Below are 25,825 nucleotides of genomic sequence, written 5' to 3'. Positions count from 1 at the left end.
CAATTACTTGCAACAATTATATGTGTAAAACCCATATCTGATAATAATGACATTTTTTTTTTGACATGTCGAATTTCTTATCTCTCTGCATTTTCTTCTCTTTACGGTAATATAAAGCGATGATTTCCATCGGACCATATAAATTCAGGAATATCCCTTACAAATATAGAATTAGGAAAAACTTAATTCTATCAACCATGTAACTTGAATTTAAAAGATCATATTGGTCTGTTTCATCAACAACAGTGCATATATCATGTGGCATGGCACCTGAGAAGATGGAACGCCGAATTAACGGGCGTCGAAAACGGAGGAGCCAATTTAAACGGCACAAGTGAGTGAGCTCCGTCAAAAGTGACGTCAGGCGTCGTGACCTCACTTATGCTACGTCATGGATGGAAGGTTTAACTATTATGGATGACAAATCATCATTATATAATGCATTAATCTTAGTCTAATCTCATCATCCAACGAATAATGCATTAATCCTAGTCTAATCTCATTATCCAACGATAGAGATCAACTTGCTGCGAAAGGGTTTCTTTTTTTTTTTTGTTTATAAAATACGCGATTTACGCATGTGCTTTCTTTGGATTTCAACTTATGTTTCTTTTTCATAAATGTCTAGATCTAGTACCCGGCGTATTACTATAGCTTCAACTTTTCATTTCCCTTTTCTCCCTTTATAAATAGCAATTAAGTATCATCTTACTTTTAATTAAGCTACATAAATCATTACGACCTTTGCTTCTGATTCAATATCGGCGGCTGGCCATTTTACGTTACGACTTTCCTATGACTATCACAAATTTTTTTTTAACCCTAACTATTTTTTGTTAAACAACTCTTATTTAGTTATTATTGTTTTTATTATGTGAATTTAATTGTTTTTCAATAAACATTTAGGACTTGCCTTACTTGGCCTTTCCCCCCATTTTATTTTAATTTATGATGTGTTCTTAGCATATTATTGTCGGGTTAACATGCTAGCTCCCTTCGGGGATTATGATGTTCATTGTATTCAGATTGTTTTTAGACCAACTATTTTATTAAAATGTTACTTTTTAGGTTACTTAGTTCAATAGCCGCAACGTTAACGGATCTGTTAATTATCAAGTTGGTAACTTAATGCCTCATATATGGTAATATGCAACTATTGAACTACAATGTGCATGCATATTACCATATATGAAACTATATATACTACAATGTGCATGCATATTACCATATATGAAACTATATATACTATAGAGAAGTTGGAATTAATCACGTTCTAATATAAATGGTGTGGATGAGGTGTGTTTTGTCGTTTCTTGTATTCAACTTGGTGGGGGTTAGATCTTACTTTAACAACTGATAGATTTAATTGTTTTATACGAAGAAACAAAAATAAAAATAAAAAGTGATCAATGATGAGCCACCTAATTATAAGTACTTAATAGATGCGATAGCAATAATAGTTGTTCGATTGTTTTATGTTTATAAACCCGTATGAACGCGGACCCCATGCTTTCATTGTTTGGGCATATTTTGATTCCATATTTTCCAGTTTAATACTAATTCGAGGTTGTGTTCCAGTTTAATACATACTAGTAATTTCTTGAGCGTTTCTTTAAGAAAGAAGAGTAAAAGCTAGTAGCAGCTAATAGATGGCCTTGAATGTTTGGGCTAACGTAAGTAATGCTTCTTAATTTTTTTGTTGGTCGACATAATCTTAATCTATACTCCTAAATTTAGAATAAAAATATAACATCATTTTGATATACTATTTGTTTACGGAAATACAAGTAAACTTGTAATGTAGGATCAACAAATAAAAGAAAAATTTAATTTAGAGATCTCAATTTGGTATTATAATATGATCAAAGGCTGGTGTTTTTTAGTAGAGAAAAAAATAAAAGCGCGAGAGAGAGAGCAAAGATGAAATAAAAATTGGGCCTATGGATGAGAGAAAGGGCCCAAGATAAAAAGGGGATTGTGTAGTAACAAGGCATTACAAAAATCAGAAGGAGAGAATCAATCAATCAAAAGGTGGGCCTGGCCTAGTTGTTTGCTTCTTCGTCATCTAATCTATCTCGACCGAGCTATCTTCTTCCGGTTCCTGAAATTTCAACAAGTCAACAAAAACAAACAAACAAACAAACAAACAGGTTCTGTCTTTAGTTGTTAATCGCGAAAATGAGATAATTTTAATGGATAAGATGGCATTACGAAGCTCAAGCGTTTCCTCTTCTCCTGCTCTTTCGCTCTCAGAGATCGGACCGGGGATATTTTCTGACGACAAATCACAGTCGAGTCGGGCATTTTTAAATTAAAATATTAATTTGAGAAATCAGAGAATAAAATAGAGAGATATTTTGGTTGGCTTACGGAGGAAAAGGCGTGGAGCTCCTTTAGCCTAAAGAGACGATCGACCTGGATTTCAAGCCTTTTCTGGATCTCTCCTCTCTCCAGGAGATGTTTCATCTGCACTTCCATGGCCCCTTCCCTCTCCTCCAGCAATTTCTCTGTCCTCTCCCCATCTTCTCTCAGCCTCTCCAGTTTCTTCTTGACGGCGCTCAGCTCCTCCGCAAGAGAAGCGTCCATCGATTCAACCACCGGAACCGGAACGGGAAGAGGAAGTTTCTCCTTGGAAAAAAGCAGCTCATCTTTGGGCTTCTTTAGAGTTTCTGCTGCTGGGACAAGGTAGATGTTTCTGGGCTGGAGAGCCTTTCTCCCTGAACACTTCATTTTCTTTCTTAACTTTCTTCTTCTTCTTCTTCTTCTTTTCGGTTGTTTGCTTGGCAGCAAATGGATTTATTATGCTTCTATTAGACGTAAACCGGAATGGTTTAATGTTTTGTTAATATTATAACTTGTATATAATAGCTTTTTTTTTTTCTTTTGAATTTGAATTGGGTTCGGCGCTTAACGGCTACTTTTATTTTCTTCTTTTTTTCTCCTTTTTATTTTTGTCGCATTGCTTCTGATGAATCATGTTTCATTCGTCTCTTTCCGTGTGAAATGCTGAAATTGTCTCCTATATTTAATTCTTTCTCTTCTGATTCGGCAATTGTAGTTATATTTATGTTATAGTTAGAAAAATTGGATCTACCATATGTTTTAGAGGTTGATGGAATTAGCCACTCTCTTAAATTAGCAGTATTGGCCAAGAAGAAAATCGTTTGTTTTATATTTTCCCACCGAAAATATTTAACTTTATTGAGATGGGCTTTTGTTGGGCCAGTTGAAATTGGGATTGAACTTTGTTAGTTTCACCACACAAAACAGACACAACAAATGAAAAGTTAAACGGCCTTGGGTGAAGAAGATCCGACCAAAAAAAATCGCTCCAAAGAAAGAAGAAAAGATAAGATGGCTTCTCTTCTCTCTCCCCCCATCGCCGGCGCATTTCAGTCGCATCTCAAATGTTTCACCGGCGGTTTCTCCTCTCCCTCTCTCTTTCCAACCCAAAACAGCCTTTTCCGGATGAGGTGCAGCTTTTCTCCTGTTGATTTTGTGGGGCAATCTCTCTCTGGCTTCGATGAATCCTTGGGCAGATACTCTGATACCCAGAAATGGGAACTCGTTGCATCCGCCGGAGTTGTGTGGTTTTACCTGACGGCGAGGCCTGGTGTTCTCATCGGCGCCATTGACGCCTACCTGCTCGCTCCACTCCAGCTTGGCCTCGACACTCTGATTGGGACAAGGAGGCTGAAGAGCTCCGATTTCTTGGTCAAAGAAAAACTCGGCGAAGGGTCTTTCGGCGTCGTCTATTCGGGGTTCCTTCTTCCCAAGAATAAGAATTCGGGGGTTCGGAAAGCAAAAGCCGGCGAGCAGCGAGTCATTCTCAAGAAGGTGAAGGTGGGAGTTCGAGGAGCGGAGGAATTCGGCGAGTACGAAGAGTGGTTCAACTACAGACTCTCAAGGGCGGCTCCTGAGACCTGCGCTGAGTTTCTCGGAAGCTTTGTCGCCGACAAGACCAATACTATGTTTACAAAAGGTGGCAAATGGCTCGTCTGGAGGTTCGAGGGAGACCGTGACCTCGCTGATTACATGAAAGATCGGAGCTTTCCTTCCAATCTGGAGTCCATCATGTTTGGCCGTGTTCTCCAAGGTGTTGAATCTGCCAAACGTCGTGCATTGATCATTAAGCAGATCATGCGCCAGATCATTACTTGTCTGAGGAAAATCCATGATACGGGCATTGTTCACCGGGACGTGAAGCCGGCCAACTTGGTCGTTACAAAGAAGGGGCAGATCAAGCTCATAGACTTTGGTGCTGCTGCTGATCTTCGCATCGGCAAGAATTACATCCCCGAACGCACGTTGCTAGACCCTGACTACTGTCCTCCTGAGCTCTATGTCCTCCCTGAGGAAACGCCTAGTCCTCCTCCCGAGCCAATAGCCGCCTTGCTCTCCCCGATTCTCTGGCAGGTCAGGTGCTAAGATTATCTGCTTTGTGAGTGCTTTGTGAGTGTCTGTCTGTCTGTCTGAATTTTTGGTTCTTGGGGTGCAGCTGAACAGTCCCGACCTGTTTGATATGTATTCTGCTGGGATAGTGCTCCTGCAAATGGCGGTTCCTAGCTTAAGATCCCCTGCGGGCCTGAAGAATTTCAATTTCGAGATCAAGTCAGTTGAATATGACCTGAATAGATGGCGGGACAGGACTCGGACGAGGCCAGACTTGAGCATTCTTGATCTGGACTCGGGCAGAGGGTGGGATCTCGTCACTAAACTCATCTCCGAGAGAGGTTCTCTGAGACGCGGACGCCTTTCAGCCGCCGCTGCTCTCAGGCACCCTTATTTTTTGTTGGGTGGCGATCAAGCGGCCGCTGTTCTTTCAAAGCTCAGTTTCAGCAAGTAGCTTTCATTTTATTCTTATCATGTAAATCTACACACACGTCTGTTCCTTGAATATATATATATATATATATATATACTTTCTGTTACATGCTCTGCTTCTGGATCCACAAATCAAACGACTTTTTTTCTTGGCCTGAGCCGGTTTTGCAAATCAAAGCAGCCGTCATCAGGTCTTATTCAGCGCCTGCAGAGTTATTTTTTTGTATTGATACTGGTCTGGAAAATCTCTCAGCGGGTAAGCTCACTCATCTCGATTTACACACATACATTTCTATATATATTAAACAGTGATATTTGTCTTGGCATAGTTGTGATTCACAAAAGGCTTTTTAATAATTAAAAGCTCTTAATGCGAGAGGAGGGCATCGAGAGCAGTGTGATTCTTTTTCTTGCATCCCCACTTGCATCTCCAGCCACACAAGGAGTTGAAGATGGCGAGTCGCTTGGACTGCAGAGATATGATTTTTGAAGCGGTGTGAGCTCTTGTGAGGTAAACTGCGTAGCCGTCATCCATGAACTCTGCTCCCTGAGGAAAGACCTGCCACACCAGACTCCCGGCACCTGCTCCTCCTTTCCTTGTCGAGTTAAGGGTCATCTTGTACACCGTATCCAACATCATGTCACGGAAAGACGTGTTGAAACCAGGGTCATGTGCGGACACACCAAACTCTGTGAACAGAACCGGCATTCCCAAGTACATCTCCGCGTCCTCCACATGAGCTTGCATCCACGAGCTTGTGAATTCCAGGAAAGAATCTGATACTGCCGGAGATATCCTACAGTTTGCAATCATTTTGTCCGTTTTCAGATTCAGGACAGTGAGTGTGTGTTTCTTGGTATTTTGCATCAAAAAAACAAAAAAACTTACCAGGAATCTGGATAGACGTGAACCGAAGCAAAATCGATGCCAAGCACCTGATTATTTCTGATGAAGTCGGTTCCGACTTGTGCGGCGTAGGGGTTGGGATTGAATTTGGTTCGCGCTGGGGCAGAGGGACCATAGAAGCCTTCAAGTCCGATCTCCACCAAATGTTTAGCGTCTAAGCTCTTCACGAACACTGCCATTTCTTGTATCCAAGACTGGAGTTTGTCACCGGAGGGATCAGAGGGGCAACGGGGCTCATTCATGAGTTCCCAGGCGAAGATTGTGGGGTCGTTCTTGTAAGTGATGTTTGTGAAGGTGTTCACTCTATTCAGCACCGTCTGCAGTGCAACCACATTCATTCAAGTTATTATTTTTATTTTTTTTTGGGATAGATAAGCAATGAGTTTCGGAGAGATGGATGGATGGAATAATCACCCGGACATGAGCTTTGTAGAAGTCTCTGAGGGTGGGATTGGTGAAGAAGTCGTCATCGGAGGTGAGATTAAGGCCGGAGGCGTTACCCCATTTAACGTACTGAGCTTTGCCTCCATAGTCGTTCCAGTTGTTGACCAGTGACAGTATAAGTCTGATCTTGTACTTTCTGGCCTCGCTTACCACGAAGTCCAGGGCCTGCCAATTACTCAAACCTTTTAACAGACGAGAGTTCCAAAAAAAGGAAGAAGCTTTAGGTGTAGATAGATATACCTTGAAGACGTCTTCATCGTAAACAGAGGGAGATTTCTGGAGAGCTCTCCATTGGCCGTCGTTGAAAGCCCATGTCCTGCCTACTGTCAATCCAACTGCAGAGGCTTGTTGGAATACGTCCGTCACTTTGCCTCTCGTAGAATTATCAGCTGCAAGAGTCATCATCCAGTATGTGTTGAAGCCATTCACGTAGAATGGTTGCCCATTTAGTGTGAATTGCATCCCTTTCCTCTGCACCATCTCCCATTCTTCTTCTTCTACTGATTCTGAGTTAACTCTGCAAAAACAGTCTCAATCTGTCATTCTTTCCTATCCAATAATTCCGAGATGAATTTTTGAAGGATCATAAGTAATAGTGTACCCATGGGACTCGCTGTCAATGTTTGCAAGAGCTCTTTCTTGTGTTAGAATCATGAAAACCGCAGAGCAGAGCACGAATCCGAATCCAAGACGGTCCTTCATTTTCGCAGGCTTATGGAAAAGTAGAGTTTCATCTTCACCTGGTGGCATGTTTAGGTATATATTCATACCAACAAAGCCAATAAAACATGGACTAGATTATTAAATTCTAATACATTAACTTACAAGGCACGAGAAACGTTCCTCGTTCCATAACCAGAGAGATGAAACTTGAAGCACATCGCTCCTCCTAGGTATATCAATCAGAGGACTGAAAGTTGAGACAACTCCAAAGTAACGTGTCACTGCCACGCTAAGATTCGGAGAGCACCCACTTCTCGACAGTGGAGTTAGCTGACATGTCAAACTCAGTCTCTTTCGTACAAGCTTCATACCAACCCATCTTTCTAAGTCATTTCACATATAAGATGATTAACTCCAGTAAGCTTACTACATCTTCTGCACACGGTAAAAGAGATTAAAAAAGGCAAATACAGTTGTCTTCCATTTCCCCCCTCCCCTCTCCCCTGGTTTTCTAGTTGAGCACGAAATTGCATAATGTGATCATAAAGCAAACTCTCTTTGGTGTGACATCTCTCTCAGTTCCCAGATATAGCGATGAGGAACTCGTGCTTTTGCATTAAGTGCATATAACAGAAAAACGTCACTTTTTTTTTTTTTTAACTGTTGCAAATTTGCATCCGTTTGCGTTTTCTCAGAAACTTTATCATTATAGGAAGTTGTATTAGGAATGCACTCACAAAGTTTTTCGAGAGTTTTGCCTCAGTGTGGTTCTGAGATCACGGTCCTACATCTCTAAGGACCCAGCAACTTTAATCAGTATTGTAAAGAACATATTCTGGTTCAAGATTGTATCATAATCAGAAGAAACCACTATAGTAATAAATTTTACAATGGAACTTTGCTCAGCTTTTGAAGCTCCATATTCACAGGGGATTCGGTTCTTTGATCGATGCCACTAAACCACACTGCAAGAGAACAGAACCAAACGAGATCAATATACGTATCTGTGTCATTTTACAATCACACAACTATCTCCTCGTCTTTCCTCCGATCTGAACGCAGCAATAAGATAATTGCAGCGATTAGTATTCTACTTACCATCTCACATCTGAGAGTGAGAAGACCATTCTCCTCCGCGAGAGCTGTGTCAGGACTTTTGCAGCAGCTGCAGATCACGAACGCATCTAAAACACAATGTATAGATATCAGACAAGAATCCCATTGCCAAAAAAAAAGAGAGGAAGATGAACACCAGAAACTATTTATGGAACTTACCACTGTATCGCCGGAACACAGCTTGGAAATCCGAAGAAGACACTAAACCCTTCATCTCTAGCTGCTGCTGTTTGTTGAGCAATCCCTTTGTCTCCATTTGGGCAAGTAAGAATTTCATAACATGACCTGGCTTCCTATGCATCCTGAACCAACATATCTTTGAAAGTGATACACAGCTCAACAGCGAGTACGTTCACAGATAAATTTACTAGAAACAATAAAACAAGTCATACATTCTGCAGAGATGAACAAAGTTTAAACAAACTGTTATCAGTGTCCCTTGTGCACGGAGCAGGGGAGGCATCATTGCTGTTCTTGGCCTCTCTGTAGAAACCTCAAGATCGTCCTCACGAAGCATATCAAATACCCTAGTCAAGAGCTGCAGAGCATAGAGAAGCTGGGAGATTAATACAAAAAAAAACTTAGCCCCACTGAAGAGAAAAAACCACGTAACCAATTGCATTATTAAAGAACTCAAATCTCAGCTAAAAGTACCTCTTCATAGCCATAATCTGGCTCAAAGTTGTGGCCGAAAAGTAGCCGTCTTCCAGATCGACAGTGTAGTGAGTTATCCTCTGTCAAGCATCAATAATAGCTGTTATATGGGGACAATAACTGAGATTATCTTTCGACGAAATTCTTTGTAAACCCAAATAATTAATTACCGGCAAAGTGTCGTCCTTTATGGAACAAGATGTCGTAGGTACCATCTTCGCATATTAAAGGCTTCCACTTCTTATTCTTCTTCTTCTTCTTCTTTTTGGAAGGATCAAATTTAGTGACCTGGATCAGCATAAGCTTTAGCAAAGCGGAAGCCGAAGACAATCATATAAGGGGTGAATGAGTAGTTTCAGCATATCCATGAGGAATCATTATCTAAAACCTCATCGAGCTCAAGTTTCCAGCAAGCCTGCTCTTGCTGTAAATCCATCGTCGCCGCCGGGTCGATTAGATCAGCGATGATCGATCGGAGGACGATTGAAAATTAAACGATTAACTGGGCCAGTATTGGGCCTTTTTGTTGTTGTTATAAAGAAGAACCAAAACATATTTTCTTTTGAATAAAAGAGAATATAAATATATTATTACAGTGCAAGTGAGAGAGCTAGCTTTGATCATTTGTTAAATTTGGATTTGTACAGAGATGATGATTTGGTGTCAGCGAGGGGCGATGCTGGGAACAACGCCGCTGCTGAGATCGCTACCTAAAAGACTCGCCGACTCGTAAAGGTCTCTCGTCACATTCGAAGATGATGTTGAAAGCACTTACGAGGACGATGTCGTTTCCACTCTTCCTTCCTTATCGGGGATTGTATGGAGAAGTGCCTCCAGCTCTTTCACCACCTCAATCATCGCCAGCCTCATATCCGGTGAGTCGTGGCTACACCTCAGTGCCAAAGAAGCAAAATTTTCAGCACTTTTCATCGACCACGATTCCATTCTCTTGTCTATCAACGACACCATCATATTCCTCTCATCCGCCGTCTTCACCTATCGCACGATGTTTTTGCCATGGGATATGGCGTGCATACCAGTCAGCAGCTCCAAGAACACAACTCCAATGCTATACACGTCGCTCTTGTCCATCAACTTGTGTGTTAGGAAGTACTCTGGATCCAGGTACCCCTGCAACATTCAAAACTTAGCAATGCCAATCTCTTAAACATGTTCTGTTTTACATCATTCATATTAATCACTCACTAGAGTCCCACGAACCACCGTGGACACGTGTTTAGGCACATCCTCTTCGTCCTCCAAAGCAGGAGCAAGACGGGACAGTCCAAAGTCTGCAACTTTGGCATTGAAGTTTGGGTCAAGCAGGATGTTACTGGCTTTGATGTCTCGGTGGAACACTGGCGGGTTGGCTTCTGTGTGAAGGTAACGAATTCTCCTGGCTGCTCCCAACGCAACACGAACCCTCATACCAAAGCTCAATGTCTCCTTCCCTTTAGCTGCACCACCACATATTTATATATATATATATATATATACATTTCATTAAATGAGAAAACTAAATGCACATAGAGTCTTAGTTCTTTTATACCAGACAACCAGTCGTGCAGGGTGCCATTTGGCATGAATTCGTACACCAGCATCTGCACATTGATTCAATAAGCAATTAAACACATAACTCACTAATACAAAACCACTTTATTCAGGCGTAGCAGGAGAGAGTACCTGCTCCCCTTCTTCGTCACAATAACCAATTAGTGACACTAGATTCCGATGATGCAACCTCGACAGCAACTCTATTTCATTCAAGAACTCCTTCTCACCTTGCAAAGACCCTTCATCTGCTCGCTTTATTGCAACAACCGTTTTGTCAGATAACGCACCTCTATAAACCTTTCCATAGCCTCCACGTCCAACCAAAGCTGAGCTGCTAAAATCGTCTGTGGCCTCTGCTACTTCTTTGAAACTGAAGCCTCTTATCACAGAATTCATCAGCGAAGCTTTGGAGGCTGACAAATACACAACAGATTCAATTAAATCTCAGTGGGATAGATTGAGAACGGCAGATTTGGTCACACTTACACGACCGTCTTCTAGATATCTCACGCTTATGCTTGCTGTATCTTCTAAGCAACAAGACCGCAACCATGGCGGAGATCGCAACAGCAGTCACCACAGCACCAGCTGTTATGGCTGCCAAATGTCCCCAGCTGACGCCTTTCCTTTCATTGTTGAAGTCAACTGAGGAGATATAACAAAGGCTTCTAGTTAGAAGTCAATCTAGTGTGTAGAAAACACTTATTAGGTTATAGAGGCGCACCATATGAATAAGGCCCCTGCAGAGTGAAGTTGAGCAGCTCATATGGGCCGAATAAGTCACTACCGGGAAATCTCCATGACGCGAATATGCCTCGGATTCTGACAACTTCACTCGTGTTAAATGTTCTTGTATAGATTTCATTAACTTTCGGAAAAAGTTTCAGATACATCCTAAGACGAGGCCCTTTCTCCCATTGATATGAGTCGATCCAGAGTTGGTATGGTTCCATTTGAAGAAAATCGGCAACATACTCGCCAAATTGATCAACATATTGAGGGAAGTATGAAAAACTAGGACTTTTCAGACGATATCCAATCCTGAGAGGCGCTGCACAGAAGCATCGTAACGGGGATGCTGGACTGTATTCGTAGAAGTCAGGAGTGGGACAGGCTAGAGGAGGACAATCCAGAACAGAAGTAGTTGAGTTGGTTGGTAATGGTGTCCACTCCTTTCCTATGGATTCACAAAAGAGGTCTGCGTTTGATATACTTCTGTTCTTGCAAATCGGATTACCATCAAGCCTGGAGATGAATTAACATTTCCTTGATAAGCATTCAAGACAGAACATCAGAATGCTATACATATACGACTATGGGGCACCTTAAAGTGACATTTTCTGGAGGAGATAGATCTCCTTGAACATGTGATAGATTATTATTCCTGAGATCACTGTAAGAATTGGGAAAAAAAAAATTAGAGAAGTCGATAAACAGCAAGTGACTGAAAGTGAAAGCGGGAAACAAGGATTTTACAGTAGAAGTCTAGCTTTCTTAAGTAATGAGATATTCTGCCAGAGGGAATCAGGGACATATCCAGATAACACATTGTTCTTCAACAATCTGCAGAAGATGAGTTTTTATTTTATTTTTATTTGTCACGTCGACATTGCTACTCACAGGCTTATTCCCTTCGGATATAAGAAACAGAAACATAATTTCTCACAGCATTTGAAGCAGAGGGAGATCTGAGAAGCTCTGCGTAATGGATCCGCTAAGTATATTGTTTGATAAGTCACTGCAATTAACCAGTGTGAAATTCATAGAAATTAGATATACGTTTAAAAGTCACCGGTTAAAAGAAAAGAAACTGAATTAACAACTGTATAAAGCATACATGGTTGTCACATCCTTAGAAAGATTAGAAGAAGGTATAGGTCCTGTGAGCTCATTCCAGCTAAGATCCTTGTAGCGAACAAGAAACAAAAATACATTACAACATGGGAAAGAGATTCCATGCATTGAGATTGATCAGAACTCACAGGTATTTGAGACGATGTATCCTGTTAAAATCAGGAAGAGCCCCTTTCAAACTACAATTTCTAAGACTCCTACAAGTGGAAAAAGACAAAATATCATAATAAGCTCTCTATCTATCTTTGAAATGAATAACGGACTAGAGATTATTGTGGCCTGAAACTTACAGCTTCAATATACTCGAAAAGTTTCCATAGGAAGCTGGGATATCTGATCCACTGAAGTTATTATTATCCAGTTGCCTGCAGTGAGAGGACATTAACCATGAATCAAACATATACATGTAGAATGAGGTAGAACACACAATAGAGAAACATACAGGATTTGCAGGTTTGGCAATGCAGAGAGTTGTGGTGGGAGATTTCCGGATAAATTGTTGTTTTCTAGCAGCATGTAAATTTAGTTTGACAACTTTAACCATCATGATGTCCTAAATCATGAACCAGTGGCAACATTGTGGCAAAGACTCACACATGAAAGATGTTTGTAGGATTGGAAAGCTCTACTGGAATCTGGCCGCTCAACGAATTATTGTTAAAGTGACTGTACAAGGCCAAAAGCAAAATCTGTGAGTTAATACAAAAAAACCTACGTCTGAGGTTGATACCACTGTCTGGCTTGATGTTCAGACTTACAGATGTTTCACTTTCTTTAAATTGGAAAAGGACTTTGGTATTGGCCCTGTGATGTTATTCTCATCTATCTGGAACCTGTTCAAGTTCGAAAGATAGCCGAGTTCGCTTGGTAAAGGGCCTGAAAGTTTGTTTCCATTCAACAGCCTGACCACAAGGTTACAGAATCAGAAGATAAACAAAGCGAATACCCATGCTTATCAAAAAGGTTGCAGCCGGAAAAATGATTAGTTAGGTGCATGCAACTTACAATAGTACCAGGGATGATATCTGTCCTATCTCCTTCGGAATTGAACCACTTAAATTGTTCCACATGAAATCTTTTTATTGACGCAACATGACGAAAAGATTTCACATCTAGAAAAAAGTGGTGTAATCAAAATATAGGGCGTTCCGCAATACACACTTTGCAAAGGTTTATTATCTTGAAACTTACAATATTTCGAGATGAACTAATTTACGGAGTTCTGGTGACAAACTTCCGGAGAGATTCATATTCATCAGCAGGCTACTTGGCAACAAAAGAAAGGATCAGGGAAGGAATCTTATTATAGGAATAGTTGGTCATGTAAACAACTACCCCGAGGTAAAGGAAAAGAAAAAAAGGACAACTGAACCAGCTTCTCCCAAAGTTAAGCATGTTAACTCCAACATATATACATGTTAGACTAACAACAAGAGCAAGAAGATGAAGAAAACAAAAGAAGTTTCATAAACAAAAACATACAGTTCTCGGACATGGAGGTATTCGTCAGTTCCAATCTCATTGAAGCAGAGAACTCCTGTCCAATTTGACCTGCAAGGGTCTCCTCTGTTCCAGTTTCTCAAATTATCTTTAGGATCAATCAAACTTCTCTTAACTGATCGTAAAGCAGTGACTGCAAATGGAAAAGAGAGGTGAAATCGCGCAAGAGAACATGGTTGGTTGGAAGCAGTAAAGAAAATTGTAAACTGCAGTCACCTTCTGTAGGGTCTATTCTCTGGGAATCGGCAAGAAGAATCACGCAACAACACACAGTAAGGAGCGCATGTAGATCGACTCTTTGAGGCAACACCATGATGCGTTTGAAAAAGTAACAAAATCTATTCAACAAAGTCAGCCAGAAACCCAATGTGTTTGTGTTGGTTTATAGGAAGATGATAACAATAAGTCAGCATATGCTTCCCAAATTGCAGCAATTTAAGCCCTGAAAATCAATAAAACAGCACAAGGTGCTCGTATTTATGACAGAAAAAGACAGAGTAGGCTAAAATTCAACGCCACACATTCATTAGGTATAAAGCCAAGATCATTATTACCTCAGTCTTCAGTTAGATCAGCTCTTCGGCCTATGATAAAGTTCTTACAAGGCAAGTGGATAAGAATACCAGAAAATGGGGAGTGGGAGGGGAAATCTGCAGAACCCTGAAACCGGGCGACAAGTCAAAAATATACAGAACAGATCAAACAAAAGCGGATAATTAATGATGGGGGAAACTAATCGAGAGAAAACGAGAGGGAAGAAAAAGAAAGACCATCGTGTCGTGGGTTCTTGGTTTGATTTTTCTGTACAGCGATGGTGGAAGAAGAAAGTCGTCGACTTGTCGCCCATTATTTAAAAAGAAAAAAAAAGGCTTAAACCTTTTTCACCCACTAAGTGAAAGGATTGAAGGTAAAATTTCCAAACGGGGTTGACTCAACTAGCTCTACAAGCACAATCGTGAGCTTTTTTTGACAAAGCAAGAAAGTTAAAACCACATTATGATCGGCATTGACGGCGTGTGGAGAGTGAAACCCAGAGGAGACGCGGTCTTGTCTCTTGTGGGTCTCTCTTTCTTTTCATTGAATAGGATACAACAAGTCAACTCTTCTGGTTAGTCTTTGATTGTTCAGGAATTTGCCCCTACTATTTTTTTTTCATTTTGGATAACGCAAATATATACGCATCAAATGGTCCCACAATAGCGTACATAATCTCCAGCAAAACTTATAGTAACTTTGCCGATGATAAACCAAAAAGTGAAAGACTGTAGATTGTCTTTGAAAGAAACAAAAGCAATAAGATAAGCGGGGTGCGATGGAGCCACTGACGAATTGTGAAAAGATATTATCAATATTTCATAAGAGGGGGGAGGCAGCAGACATTCCAGAAAAAGCAGAGAATTGCATCCAATTAATTAAGGGCTTGAATATGGCTTCTCTTCCTTTGAAGTTGATTCTCTCTGCAATGAGGATGGCCAAAACAGGCTTGCAGTCAGAGAGTATCGGTTAAAGAAGGAGCAGGTTTCCTTTAATGGAAGCGTTTTAATGTAACATCGCTTTCCAAAGGGATTGGGTGGTGGAGGACCTAGAGAAGAGAGTCAAGAGACGTGGCGGATGGCTAACCGCAAATCTAACGCTGGAGAGCGAAACCGGTAGGCAACAAATATTGTCTAAGAGAGGGCTTCTCCATTCGTTTGAGCGTAGCGGGCTTTGTAAATATATATATATATATATATATCTGCAAAGAAACCCATTTAGGATGTTGGCTGGCTGGCCCATGATACATGGGCTCTGTTTGAAGGAAGTCGGTCGCTTCCTTAAGTCAACCTTTTGGATCGGATCCACATTGCTGTATCAGCTGTTCCAATTCAATTCAATTCAATTCAAGCCGTTGATTCACGAAGATCACAACCATTACGCAATTACTCTCTCTCTCCCCGCAGCTCGCCGGATCTCCGTTGTCTTCTTCGTCTCTTGGATTTGTTTACCTCTTAACTCTTGTCTCACACTCCGGAGCAGATGCGCGACTCGATCAGGGTTTGAGACCTTGGTCAAAGCGATCGCCTTCCTTTGACTCATATATTTTCATTTCCCCTTTTTATCCCATTGGCCTTAGGGTTTCCTACACGATATGAGCTAATACGATTTGATTTCTCCCAAGCTCCCCCTCTATTGGTTGCAGGTAGTGTTATCGGTTTCGTGCACGCTTTATTCCTCTCTCTTTGCTTTTATCTGTTGTGTTGTAGACGCGTTTTCCCGAAGATTTCTACCTACTGTTGATGATCTCCAATTCGTTGTAATATATATCTTTTTAGGGTTTTCTTCTCCGGCCTAAAATGGAAACGTCCGGCACCAATCATGACGCCTTTAGGGGTTCCCCTCGAAGAAACTCCATCCTCTCAGCTTCTAACATCATCCAGGCCCCTATATCAACCTTGTTAGAGTATTCGGGTCTCTTCCGAACGAGGACTAGTCCTAGTCCGGAGGCGGAAACGCTGGTTAGTGATGCTTCTGCAGGAATCTCCAACGGTGAGGTTGCCATTAGGATAATTGGCAACGGGGAGCAGGATGCTGAAACTGATAATAGTGGTCTCAGGGAAGCCGCTGCCCATGCCCAGCCTGAAGTTTTAGCTTCTGGTACTCAAGTTGATCCTTTGGGTGCTGGAGATGGGGCCTCTCAGTCTCAGGCTGCTCCAGTTGATTCTGTAGCTGGAGATGCCGCAAGCCGGGATTCACCTTACCAACGATATGACATTCAGCAGGCTGCACGGTGGATTGAGCAAATTCTTCCCTTTTCTTTGCTTCTCTTGGTTGTTTTTATCCGCCAGCATTTGCAGGGTATCTCTCTTTCTCTCTCTCTTTTTTTTTTTTTTTTTTTATTCTCTCTCGTTATATGCATTTTGCTGCCTATTCTGATCCGCCACTTGTTTTTATTATCACGTCTGTTTAGTAATCTTTGACTTTTGCTGCCTCTGGTTCAGGGTTCTTTGTCGCAATCTGGATTGCTGCTGTCATGTTCAAGTCAAATGATATTTTGAAGAAGCAAACAGCGCTGAAGGTTTAACATTGCATTTACTTACTTCTTTCTCAATTCAGCGTTCAAAATGGTTAGTTTAAGTCTCAAGCATGTCTCTGATATTGATTCCAGGGTGAGAGGCATATCTCAGCATTAATCGGAATCTCTGTAGCGTTTACGGCCCATGTTGTTGGTGTTTATTGGTGGTTTCGAAAGGATGACCTCTTGTGTCCCTTAATCATGCTCCCTCCCAAGTCTATACCACCTTTCTGGCATGCCATTTTTATCATAGTGGTGAATGGTGTGTACTTCTCTGCCATATTGTTTCCCTGGTCTTAGTTAGCCTCATTTCTTCAGCTAACAGTTAACCTCTTCTTTATCTTATTCATTACAAAATATTAGCATCTAATTTCGATTCATGCATTATTCCCTATATGTATCATTGCAGTATCGTGTTTGATCGTTTAGTGCTTACTCGACTTGTACTTGTGCCTATTTTCCTCAGACACACTTGTACGGCAGGCCTCAATGATATTCAAGTGTTTTCTGCTGATGTACTACAAGAACAGTAGGGGTCGAAATTATCGTAAACAGGTGATGCAGAAAAAAAGTTCTTCTCTGTCCCTTGTAGCTGTATTCAGTTTAACCTGGCCTGGCTCACCGTGCATATGTGTGATATACCCTTGGCAAGCGATACATAATTAGGATAATTTTTTTTTTTATGCAGGGTCAACTGCTAACTTTGGTTGAATATTTGATGCTTCTGTATCGCTCTTTGCTGCCTACCCCTGTATGGTACCGTTTCTTCCTGAACAAGGATTATGGAAGCCTCTTCTCCTCTCTTATGACGGGATTGTATCTGACTTTCAAGCTCACTTCAGTGGTTGAGAAGGTAGGTGTTTTTTGTTTTTTGTGTGGAATTTTAAGCCTCCTTTTATTTTCTGGAATCTGAGGGATATTGGCAATGAATTTCAGGTTCAATCCTTCTTTACGGCATTGAAGGCTTTGTCACGTAAAGAGGTGCACTATGGATCATATGCAACTTCAGAGCAGGTACAGTTTAATTGAAGATTCAAGTCTAACTATAATGGCTCTTAAGATTCAAGCCCAAACGAGCAAAGAAGTGGCTGTATAATGTGTGCAGGTGAATGCGGCGGGCGACCTGTGTGCCATCTGCCAGGAGAAAATGCACACCCCAATTCTTCTTCGCTGCAAACACATGTTTTGCGAAGATTGCGTTTCAGAGTGGTGAGATGTTTGTGCATATAGCAGTTACCATTTGTGTGTGTGAATCCGGATGCTGAAGGAATGTGATTATGTCTGGGCAGGTTTGAGAGAGAGAGGACGTGTCCTCTGTGCAGGGCCTTGGTCAAATCAGCAGATCTAAAGTCATTCGGTGATGGATCCACCAGCCTTTTCTTCCAGATATTCTGATTGAAACACATACGAGACTCCAAAGTACAAAAGTCGCTCAAGACTCACTCACTCACTCACTCACTAGTCTTCTTAGAGAGTATTGATGATATACAATGCCATTTTGAGCTGTGAACCAAAGACACCACTGATGCCTTGAAGATGTTCATACAATCTTACTATTTGTTAATACGAAATCGCCTTTTATATTCCGTAGCCAAAAGAAAAAAAAAAGAAAAAAAAAAAACTGATTTCATCGTGTGTAATAAAAATAATGAATGAATGAAAATACACGAGCACAACAAATAACGAATTCAAGAATCTGAAATCTCGTTTCCACACACAGAGCTGTCTTGGACAATCTCTTTAATTATCTTTTCACTCGGAGACTGCGTGAGCTCCGCAGGTGAAGAAGTCATCAAAGTGGGTACAAAAGGGTAAACTTGTGTCACCTCTTCTTTGCCTTCGTCTATGTACACAACGTCCTGCATCGTGAGCTGGTGGTATTCTACAATCTCCCTTAAGAACCGGTTCTCCCTTGCGTACGCTGAGTTTTCATGAGCCAACCGTGCTTTCTCTGCCAGTAGGCTCTCCAGCTGGAGCCGAATCTGATACAACAGCATCCACACCGAGGTGTTAGATAGAAATGCAACAAACAAACTAGGAGGACATGAGATCACTCAATTCTTTACCAAATCTTCGTCTGCAGGGTTGCTTCCTTTCTCACGATGGTTCTCCCTCAGATGCTTGTTCTCTTCTTCAAGCTGAGCACAGCGCTCTTTCGCAAATGCAAGATCTGCTTTCACAGTTTTCAGCTCACGGATGAGGAGTTTTGCTTTAGCAGCCGTTGCCTTCGCCACCTGCACCTCACGCAAGAAACTATCAACGAACGAACAGAGCCATCAAAAATGCCCAATCAACCATCAACGCTAGACCTTACATCGCGAGATGCCTTGAGTTGAGTCTCATGTTCCATATGATTTAGCTGCAGTGGCTGCTCTGGAGACTTTTTCCATGAGCTACTTACTCCATAAGTTTGATTCTGATTCTCTTCTTTACCATCAGTTCCTCTTCGTCTGGTTTGAAGTTTTCGTGTTTCCTGGATGATATCAGCTGTTTTGTTCTCCACGAGGGTCCGACCTTCCTGGAGAAACAAGGAACAGATCTACGGTAATTCAACCAAAGCAATAGAAAAACAAAAAACAAAAAAAAAGGAGGACAGGGAAGAAGAAACACCTCAAAGGCTTTCTCAAAAGAGTCACCAATCTGATTAAGGGAAGATGCAAGTTTATCCAGGCCTCTCCGAAGCTTCGGATTATCCATTTTCTTGAACCCTTCATCTGAAAATCGGGGCTACAACACAAAGACCAAACAACGATGGCGTCAAATCAAGAAGATGGATCAAGTGTGTACTTGAAACCCCAAAACAAAACCTGAGAAGCTGTTGAGCTATCAGAAAATTTATGATCATCTTCAATGACACATTTTGCTTTCTGGGCTATGACTCCCCACAAGCCCCTTGGCTCGGTCCCGTATGCAGTAAAATCCTGCAGTATACACCCACAGAAAAACATAGGATCAATGGGAGAAGAAAGATCATGAAGCGCAGTTTACAATCACAACTCCTATACAGACCATAGATGAACACAACTTTGGATGAAGGGTATAAGCATCAATCCATACTTAATCACTAGATTCGACCTCAGCTGAATCTGATCAGATGAGAAAGTTTAGTTTTAACAGAGTCAGAAGTCAATTGTCTGCGTCGTCAAGCTTCAGACTTTAGAGATTGGTCAAATTGGTTTCAGTAGTGATTTTCTATGAGCGGATCATGAAACTGCGGAAACATAAAGCCATCAGTTGAGGGTCAAAAAGGAGAAACCTTAGATCTGGGTTGGTCAAAAGCAGGGGACTCACGGAAGGATGAAGGCGATGTGAAGGATCGAGCCGGCGGTGATATCTTCTTGACGGCGGTGATGCTTTCCGGCGGAAGGTGATCAGTCTCGTCCTGGAAAGTCGAAAACTTTGCGATCCCCTGCCTTCTCCTATACGCCATAAATTACGTTCAAGTCTCTGTTTTGTTTATTTGTTTGCTTTTTCGGTTTCTTCTCCTAGAAAACAAGTTACAGCTTTTGGGAAAGAGTAGAGACGATTGATATACAAAAAAAATATAAGGGACAAAATCGATGGAGGCGGACCCACGAGAGTCGAAAGGAAGAAGCCAGTGATTATTTAGTCTTTGTTAATGGCCCTTGGCCAACTCGACAGAATCTGAATTGGCAATGAGATGTGTCCTTTAAACTAATAAGCTTTCTACGGAGAACATCTTCGTTCATTACAGTCTCAATGTGGAAACATCTTCAATGAATGCCCCAAGCAATGACCTTTTGAACTCATAAGTATCAGATCTTTGTTTTGTAGTAATATGGAAGATAAGTGTAAAGCTCGCAAGCAGTGGCCTTTTGAACTACCTTGAATGGTTTAGCGACATGTTTGGGCTTACGATGCTTGGAATGCAGCGACTTGTACGCCTCCATTTCCGACTCCTTCTGTGACACCATTTCACCTGCTTCCTCCTTCCTTAACCAAAGTGTGTGTAACGACAACTAACTATAGCAGCTCAAAGAGAACCCAATTTGGGCATTCAGGCCCTCCCTCTTCTTCATGAATCAGCAAAATTAGCAGGAGGAGACTCTCTTCATGATTCAGAGACTTTGACTCCCTTTAGATAAACGTAGAAGCAAAAAAAAAAAAAAAACATAAAAAAAATGGAATGTCTCCCCTGAGAAATTTACACAACACCCCCATCCGTCGTCGTCGTTGTTGACCCCTTTCCGCCATAAATTAATCCTCTGAATCCCAACTTTGATTTCTGCCATTTTCTTGCATCTTCCTCACCGAAACCATCTTTGTTTGCTTGGATAGATGACCCCTTCTTAGGTTTTCTGAAGATCCGGCGTTTTCCTTGGGTAATCTTTTCACCTCATCTTTTTTTTTTTTTTGTTATCTGGCCTTCTTCTTCTTCTTCTTCTTCTTCTTCTGAGATATTCGAGCAATTGGACAGAGGGTGTGGATGTATCCCATCTTCGTATGTGTGATCTAACCCTTGTTGCTTGCTCATGCTTTTCAGACCTCAAAGTTGCCGCCTTGGATCTGATGGAATCACAACCTCAGGGTCCTTCTGGTGATGATCATCCCATGGGTAGCAATTTAATCCCATCTTCGGCGTGTAATCTGTGTGGAAGAGTCGTTCAATCTGCTTCCGACGATCTTGAAATCTTCAGCTTATGTGGAGACTGTAAGTTTTTGTTGCTTGAAGATTTCGGCACCCCCGCGCCTCCATTTACCCGGAGGCAGACGGCTAGGAGGAGGATTAGGAGGATGAGGAGGAGGCGAAGGAGAAGTACGCACGGCAACTCTGAATCCGTCGCTGATCTTTCCACCCAACAATTCACACATTTGATAAGCATGGCAAGACAAAGCCTGACCACGGGAACGGCTCATGGTAATGAAACTAGCTCTCATACCACTCCAAGTGGTTCCACAAGATGGAGAATTTTCTCAGAATCTGAAAGTGAAGATTTTGACAATTCCTATGGCGAAACCGAATCAAACGCTAGTTTTAGCCTGTACAGATTTTCCCATGGTGATTATGATGCCATTTCTTTTAGTGCTTACGGTGGAGAGTCTGATGCTTCCCCGGACAGGCATGGCTTCCTGGATGCGGAAATCTTTGTTCATACAGACGACAGGAGCGACGTTGACTTTGACACTGATATAGACCCGATGCATGCCGGTCTGAACCAGTGGAACTCAGACGATGAAGACAGGGAATGGGAGGAGGAATCAGCGGGTCCATCTGGGGTTGCAGGACCACGGTTTAGAAATTATTTGGCTAGTCCAAGTGAGAGCTTCAGCTCCATGACTCGGTTTGATTCTCCTGAGCTAGAGAGAGGGTTTCGTCAAAGAATTATAGAGAGGAGGCAGGCGTTATCTCGCAACATCTTCACTGGTTTGGAGGATATGGAGTTCTCTCCCTATCCTGCAAATGTTTCGGATTATCTTGATGAGAGAGGCTTTGAAGAACTGCTTGAACAACTTGCTGAGTCTGACAATTCAAGAAGAGGTGCACCACCTGCATCTGTGTCATGCGTCAGGAATCTTCCAAGGGTTATCATTGGAGAGGAGCATGTAATGAAGGGCCTAATCTGTGCTGTCTGCAAGGAGCTTTTCACCCTCGGCAGTGAAACCACACAGCTTCCGTGTCTCCATCTATACCATGCTCACTGTATCCTACCCTGGCTGAGTTCCCGTAACTCCTGCCCACTCTGCCGGTACGAGCTCCCAACAGATGATAAAGATTACGAGGCGCAAAAGCGGGATGTTTCGGATGTGAGCGAGGATAGCTCCTCCGCTGATGATGGCACAGAAGCGGGGGAAGAAGAACATTTAGAGAGAGGCGAGAGTGGGGCTAGTGTGAGCAGAGTTAGCAGAGGAAGATGGCTGTTTCTGGCTGCTGCACCAGTTGTGAGTCTGGTGGGCGTTGTGTTGGCAATGTGGCTAAGCAACCCGCAGAGGAGGGATATAGTAATCTCTCATAACCAAAGGGGGAACAGAACCAGAAGATGGCTTCCGTTTTTCTGACAACTGATGACCAGTTCCAGGTGTTCGTCCAGAATGTGTATTATTTTACAGACCTTAGAATATGCTTAATTTTCTGTTTCTGTTTCTGTTTCATCTCATGAATATTGACCTGATGCTGTTTCCACATGTTAATTGAACTGAAGTTTACCCAAGTTGTGCTGTGTGTTGCAAATATTCTTGATTTAGGAAAAAGGAAGTGCGCTCATTTGGCATTAGTTGATCAGAGTTATAAACCCACATTTACACAAGAAAGAAAGAAAACGACTTTTGGTTGGTTCAGGCACATATAAGATGTGCCTGTATTTACACCAAAGTATATTAAGAGGCTTGTATAGTGGCAGATAAATGCGTGAAGAAGAAGAAGAAGAAAAAAAAGAAGAAGAAGAAGAAGAATTCAGAATAGTATGTTGATATACAGTACCATCCATCCAGCCATTGAGAAGATGGCAAAAATGTGAACCCAGAAGAGCACAGCAGCCGACTCCCTTCCACAGCCTCTAAGATTGGCAACAGCTCCCGAGAGCACAGAGGTAGGCATTGTGTGCTGAAGGAGTAACACAAATCTGAACATCTTGTCATCAGCAGGAAGGAACCCAAGTTTGTCTGCTAATGTCACTATCCCTAGTCCTACTGGTGGCACCAACACCAACCGTCCTACTATAATTGCCGCTGTTGTCTTGAAACCAAGTTTTGAACTTCCTGGTCCTGAATTTAATGTAAGGAAGCAATAAGTTACATATGGTGGGTTCAAAACAAAGTCAGGTCAGTATGAAAAGAGCAACTATCCTACCATTAATGAGATTCCCCCCAAGTGCCAGCAAGATACACGGTATCATGGCGTCCCTGATAGCCAAAGGGTTTACAGTCATTAAATCATTGATTCGCAGCAGTTTTTCCAGAAGACAAATAATGAGTGCGCTTACCCAAGAATCATGCAGCTATCTGTGAAGAAGAACAGAGGGGCACCATTTGTGAATATCAACTTCTTCGTGAACGGTATTGCACCAAGTATCATGGCAAGAATCTGAAGTAAACAAAAACACGTCTATATTAGTTACATGGTGAAAGGCAATCACAAGGTCTCTTGTTCATCGGCTTGTCAGATGGTACAGGAGAACAGAACAGACGAGATACTTACTGAAGCAACTATTGCAGGTTGGACAATTTGCTTCAGTTTCAACTTCTCGTAGAGGAAAACAAAGATCTGTGTAATCTACATCACGGAGCAAAATGTACAAATTCGTAAGGACCAGCTTTATATCAGGTAAAATACTCCTGAACCATAAGAAAACTAAAATCCATAGTTTCACCTTGCCTTTCCTTGAATCCCCGCTTCCTCTAGGTTCGGTGCTCTGTACAGCCAGGCGAACTTGAGCAGGTGAAATGTCCTTGGGGTAATTTTGAGTAAGCAAGGGGACTTGCTCTGGAGCAGGATCTACAGGAAGGTTTTTCAGAGGAAGACTATCTTCATCAGCATCAAACCCTTCTGGAGGAGGAGCCAACATCTGGTACACATATGTGTAGAGGATGATGGCACCAACCTGACATAAACGTTAAACCTCGTGGTTAACGAAAGTCCCTGAGAGAGAATCATCATGGAAACGGGAGGAGGGAACACAAAACACTATCCAACTCCGTAAACACTGATGACAAATAGTAGAGTGGAACTAAAGATCCTATGTAAGACAGTTTCAATGCGGTTACTGTTCTCATACATCTAGCTCAGAAACAGAGAAGAAAAAAGCCAAGAAACTGTGTCACTGTAAAAGACGGCAAAGGCACAACAAAGCTAATTCTCTGATTCTATCAAGTATAATGGCCTAGATAGTATAATATAGAGGCAGTTTTAGAGAGAGAAAAGCGTACCCATTGACCAAAAGAGATATAAGCAGTGCCGTCAATGCTACATTTATCGGAGTCACCAAAAGGGTTGGAGGTGTCCCTACATAGAGCCGCTAGTAAAACAAGAGGCACATTGCCGATGTTACCTGAAACAAACAAGGCACATAAACTGAGAAACTAGCCACGGAGCAGATAAGCGATGGTGCGGTAAGTGACTTAGGGAAAAGGGTCTAACCAACTCCGATTTGTATGATTGTAAACTTGAAATAAGGGTAAGGCGGACGAATAATGGTAGCAACAACCAAGCCGATTAACGATCCTGAGATTGTACCAAGAACGACATTCACCGGAATGAACCACCTGACGATAGATGACAGCCCAAAAGAAGACGCGTTATGGACCTACTTTATACGGTCTAATAAAGGCTAAAGACAAGGGACAAACCACTGAAGCATCTTGTGGAGAGTGACGGCTTGTCCGAGCTGTGAAAAGATCAAGCATGGAAGCAAAAGCGAGAATACCAACTGTATGAAGAGGACAAAAGGTTCAAACTTGAGAACAAAAAACAAAAAAAACACTCGGCTTGTGCAAAGGGCGTAAAAGTTAGGACGAATTAATTACCCCGTTCAAGAGTTTGCGGCCGGAGGGAGGCAAGATGTTTACGTACTTGGAGGCCATGAGAAGGCCCAAGAAGCACATGGTGAAAACTTTAGCAATTGGCATCACGGCGATTTTGATGGTACCCAGCACCGATTCACCGGCAGCCGCGGGAATCTCCATGGAATCGGCCAAGGCGGTGAGGATCCGCGCTATCATTCTGTCAAGTGTCAAGCCCTAATCCCAACGCAAACCAAAAGCAGCGATTTTGACGGTGGACTCTGGAGAGGGAAGAACAACAGAGAACTGAGTCTTGATGATATGATTGAGAGGAATCATTAGACTTCTCTCGATCTTAGTACGACTTACAGATTCGAGATTCTCTCTCTCTCTCTCTCTCTCTAACTGTTATACTTGCCACGTGTCTCTTGCCTTCCATGTTACTCCTTTCCTTTTCTAAAGCCCAAAAGGCCGCTTCAGTTACCTTTTCCCTTTTTTGGTTTAAGAAGTTTACTCTCAAGTGTGTAAAGTTACAATCTCAAGTGTGTAAAGTTACAAGTACACAGTAACTTGTAAAAAGGATTTATCAACAAGATTACCAATTCAAAGCTGTCTTGGGATTGTACATCTTCGTAAAGGTCAAATGGATATATATCTTAACTTGCAATTTAAAAGTTTTAAAGCATACTAGGTTTTAGTGGGTAGCTAATTCAAGAAACTATTTAAAGGTGAAGGTGGGTTGTCCTTTGGACCAATCTCAGAATATCTGGTAAGGGAGAGTACTTTATTTATATTACTTT

At 41.9% G+C, this 25,825-nt stretch overlaps 9 protein-coding genes across 11 annotated transcripts; 3 read left to right on the top strand and 6 right to left on the bottom strand.

Moving 5' to 3' along the window:
- Positions 1-1,862: 1,862 nt before the first annotated feature.
- On the bottom strand, positions 1,863-2,871 carry LOC18017993 (high mobility group B protein 6). Its single transcript, XM_006398501.2, has 3 exons — positions 2,371-2,871; positions 2,212-2,274; positions 1,863-2,101 (listed from the first exon to the last, which is right to left on the bottom strand). Exons 1-3 carry the CDS (start codon positions 2,728-2,730, stop codon positions 2,066-2,068), a joined length of 459 nt encoding a protein of 152 aa, XP_006398564.2. The 5' UTR covers positions 2,731-2,871; the 3' UTR covers positions 1,863-2,065.
- A 403-nt stretch (positions 2,872-3,274) lies between these two features.
- Positions 3,275-4,917, top strand: LOC18017992 (serine/threonine-protein kinase STN8, chloroplastic). The gene is made up of 2 exons (XM_006398500.2): positions 3,275-4,416; positions 4,499-4,917. Exons 1-2 carry the CDS (start codon positions 3,355-3,357, stop codon positions 4,844-4,846), a joined length of 1,410 nt encoding a protein of 469 aa, XP_006398563.1. The 5' UTR covers positions 3,275-3,354; the 3' UTR covers positions 4,847-4,917.
- Positions 4,918-5,125: 208 nt separating this feature from the next.
- Positions 5,126-7,233, bottom strand: LOC18017991 (mannan endo-1,4-beta-mannosidase 6). The gene is given in 6 exon segments (XM_024156083.1): positions 5,126-5,621; positions 5,714-6,048; positions 6,146-6,340; positions 6,416-6,692; positions 6,777-6,915; positions 7,001-7,233. Coding segments are annotated over 6 exon segments (1,470 nt in total). The 5' UTR covers positions 7,029-7,233.
- Positions 7,234-7,523: 290 nt separating this feature from the next.
- Positions 7,524-9,101, bottom strand: LOC18017631 (eukaryotic translation initiation factor 2 subunit beta). Its single transcript, XM_006398497.2, has 7 exons — positions 8,997-9,101; positions 8,779-8,896; positions 8,609-8,688; positions 8,347-8,492; positions 8,114-8,256; positions 7,937-8,022; positions 7,524-7,803 (listed from the first exon to the last, which is right to left on the bottom strand). Exons 1-7 carry the CDS (start codon positions 9,042-9,044, stop codon positions 7,762-7,764), a joined length of 663 nt encoding a protein of 220 aa, XP_006398560.1. The 5' UTR covers positions 9,045-9,101; the 3' UTR covers positions 7,524-7,761.
- A 66-nt stretch (positions 9,102-9,167) lies between these two features.
- Positions 9,168-14,209, bottom strand: LOC18017630 (probable LRR receptor-like serine/threonine-protein kinase At1g06840). The gene is given in 20 exon segments (XM_024156056.1): positions 9,168-9,739; positions 9,815-10,065; positions 10,158-10,209; positions 10,292-10,575; positions 10,649-10,807; positions 10,887-11,407; positions 11,487-11,555; positions 11,639-11,725; positions 11,829-11,900; positions 12,000-12,059; positions 12,145-12,213; positions 12,307-12,381; positions 12,459-12,550; positions 12,607-12,682; positions 12,775-12,918; positions 13,022-13,093; positions 13,208-13,279; positions 13,499-13,649; positions 13,733-13,958; positions 14,071-14,209. Coding segments are annotated over 19 exon segments (2,871 nt in total). The 5' UTR covers positions 13,830-13,958; positions 14,071-14,209; the 3' UTR covers positions 9,168-9,271.
- A 1,068-nt stretch (positions 14,210-15,277) lies between these two features.
- Positions 15,278-18,193, top strand: LOC18017629 (RING finger and transmembrane domain-containing protein 2). Its single transcript, XM_006398493.2, has 9 exons — positions 15,278-15,695; positions 15,829-16,351; positions 16,495-16,571; positions 16,662-16,830; positions 17,035-17,123; positions 17,257-17,421; positions 17,505-17,582; positions 17,674-17,777; positions 17,858-18,193. Exons 2-9 carry the CDS (start codon positions 15,850-15,852, stop codon positions 17,961-17,963), a joined length of 1,290 nt encoding a protein of 429 aa, XP_006398556.1. The 5' UTR covers positions 15,278-15,695; positions 15,829-15,849; the 3' UTR covers positions 17,964-18,193.
- Positions 18,194-18,198: 5 nt separating this feature from the next.
- Positions 18,199-20,132, bottom strand: LOC18017628. 3 transcript variants are annotated; one of them, XM_024155966.1, is made up of 7 exons: positions 19,860-19,995; positions 19,626-19,779; positions 19,376-19,489; positions 19,179-19,295; positions 18,883-19,086; positions 18,635-18,802; positions 18,199-18,550 (listed from the first exon to the last, which is right to left on the bottom strand). In XM_024155966.1, the coding sequence occupies exons 4-7, from the start codon at positions 19,263-19,265 to the stop codon at positions 18,257-18,259; spliced, it is 753 nt and encodes a 250-aa protein (XP_024011734.1). In that variant the 5' UTR covers positions 19,266-19,295; positions 19,376-19,489; positions 19,626-19,779; positions 19,860-19,995; the 3' UTR covers positions 18,199-18,256. The 3 variants fall into 3 exon arrangements, with proteins under 3 accessions (XP_024011734.1, XP_006398555.1, XP_024011735.1); XM_006398492.2 differs by lacking the exon at positions 19,626-19,779 and having other exon boundaries at positions 19,825-20,132; XM_024155967.1 differs by lacking the exon at positions 19,626-19,779 and having other exon boundaries at positions 19,860-20,019.
- Positions 20,133-20,747: 615 nt separating this feature from the next.
- LOC18017627 (E3 ubiquitin-protein ligase Praja-2) lies at positions 20,748-22,739 on the top strand. The gene is made up of 2 exons (XM_006398490.2): positions 20,748-20,911; positions 21,073-22,739. The coding sequence occupies exon 2, from the start codon at positions 21,099-21,101 to the stop codon at positions 22,584-22,586; it is 1,488 nt and encodes a 495-aa protein (XP_006398553.2). The 5' UTR covers positions 20,748-20,911; positions 21,073-21,098; the 3' UTR covers positions 22,587-22,739.
- A 24-nt stretch (positions 22,740-22,763) lies between these two features.
- On the bottom strand, positions 22,764-25,553 carry LOC18017626 (protein PIN-LIKES 6). The gene is made up of 9 exons (XM_006398489.2): positions 25,050-25,553; positions 24,873-24,952; positions 24,664-24,788; positions 24,453-24,574; positions 23,897-24,127; positions 23,725-23,799; positions 23,510-23,610; positions 23,377-23,429; positions 22,764-23,291 (listed from the first exon to the last, which is right to left on the bottom strand). Exons 1-9 carry the CDS (start codon positions 25,242-25,244, stop codon positions 22,981-22,983), a joined length of 1,293 nt encoding a protein of 430 aa, XP_006398552.1. The 5' UTR covers positions 25,245-25,553; the 3' UTR covers positions 22,764-22,980.
- Positions 25,554-25,825: the final 272 nt, after the last annotated feature.

The sequence above is a fragment of the Eutrema salsugineum genome, unplaced genomic scaffold (genome assembly GCF_000478725.1).
Source record: "Eutrema salsugineum unplaced genomic scaffold, Eutsalg1_0 scaffold_2, whole genome shotgun sequence".
Taxonomy (NCBI): Eukaryota; Viridiplantae; Streptophyta; class Magnoliopsida; order Brassicales; family Brassicaceae; genus Eutrema; species Eutrema salsugineum.
The sequence above is the reverse complement of the archived record's forward strand: the minus strand, read 5'-3'. Positions and strand labels throughout refer to the sequence as shown.

Bases quoted from the DNA above. Each gene is read 5' to 3' on its own strand.
- LOC18017629 (XM_006398493.2), top strand. From the start codon at position 15,850: ATGGAAACGTCCGGCACCAATCATGACGCCTTTAGGGGTTCCCCTCGA. The intron at 16,572-16,661 runs GTTTAACATTGC...TATTGATTCCAG, and splicing joins AGAAGCAAACAGCGCTGAAG to GGTGAGAGGCATATCTCAGC. The intron at 16,831-17,034 runs GTGTGTACTTCT...TATTTTCCTCAG, and splicing joins TTTTATCATAGTGGTGAATG to ACACACTTGTACGGCAGGCC.
- LOC18017627 (XM_006398490.2), top strand. From the start codon at position 21,099: ATGGAATCACAACCTCAGGGTCCTTCTGGTGATGATCATCCCATGGGT.
- LOC18017993 (XM_006398501.2), bottom strand. From the start codon at position 2,730: ATGAAGTGTTCAGGGAGAAAGGCTCTCCAGCCCAGAAACATCTACCTT. The intron at 2,275-2,370 runs GTAAGCCAACCA...ATTTGTCGTCAG, and splicing joins AGCTCCACGCCTTTTCCTCC to AAAATATCCCCGGTCCGATC. The intron at 2,102-2,211 runs GTAATGCCATCT...TTGAAATTTCAG, and splicing joins AGAGGAAACGCTTGAGCTTC to GAACCGGAAGAAGATAGCTC.
- LOC18017628 (XM_006398492.2), bottom strand. From the start codon at position 19,998: ATGGCGTATAGGAGAAGGCAGGGGATCGCAAAGTTTTCGACTTTCCAG. The intron at 19,087-19,178 runs GTGTTTCTTCTT...TTGTTTCTCCAG, and splicing joins CTTTTGAGAAAGCCTTTGAG to GAAGGTCGGACCCTCGTGGA. The intron at 18,551-18,634 runs GTAAAGAATTGA...CTGTTGTATCAG, and splicing joins ACCCTGCAGACGAAGATTTG to ATTCGGCTCCAGCTGGAGAG.
- LOC18017626 (XM_006398489.2), bottom strand. From the start codon at position 25,244: ATGATAGCGCGGATCCTCACCGCCTTGGCCGATTCCATGGAGATTCCC. The intron at 23,430-23,509 runs GTAAGCGCACTC...TTTGGCTATCAG, and splicing joins GATAGCTGCATGATTCTTGG to GGACGCCATGATACCGTGTA. The intron at 23,292-23,376 runs GTAGGATAGTTG...CATTAAATTCAG, and splicing joins TGGGGGGAATCTCATTAATG to GACCAGGAAGTTCAAAACTT.
- LOC18017992 (XM_006398500.2), top strand. From the start codon at position 3,355: ATGGCTTCTCTTCTCTCTCCCCCCATCGCCGGCGCATTTCAGTCGCAT. The intron at 4,417-4,498 runs GTCAGGTGCTAA...CTTGGGGTGCAG, and splicing joins TCTCCCCGATTCTCTGGCAG to CTGAACAGTCCCGACCTGTT.
- LOC18017631 (XM_006398497.2), bottom strand. From the start codon at position 9,044: ATGGATTTACAGCAAGAGCAGGCTTGCTGGAAACTTGAGCTCGATGAG. The intron at 8,897-8,996 runs GTTTTAGATAAT...ATGCTGATCCAG, and splicing joins GGAAACTTGAGCTCGATGAG to GTCACTAAATTTGATCCTTC. The intron at 8,493-8,608 runs GTACTTTTAGCT...TATGCTCTGCAG, and splicing joins CAGATTATGGCTATGAAGAG to CTCTTGACTAGGGTATTTGA.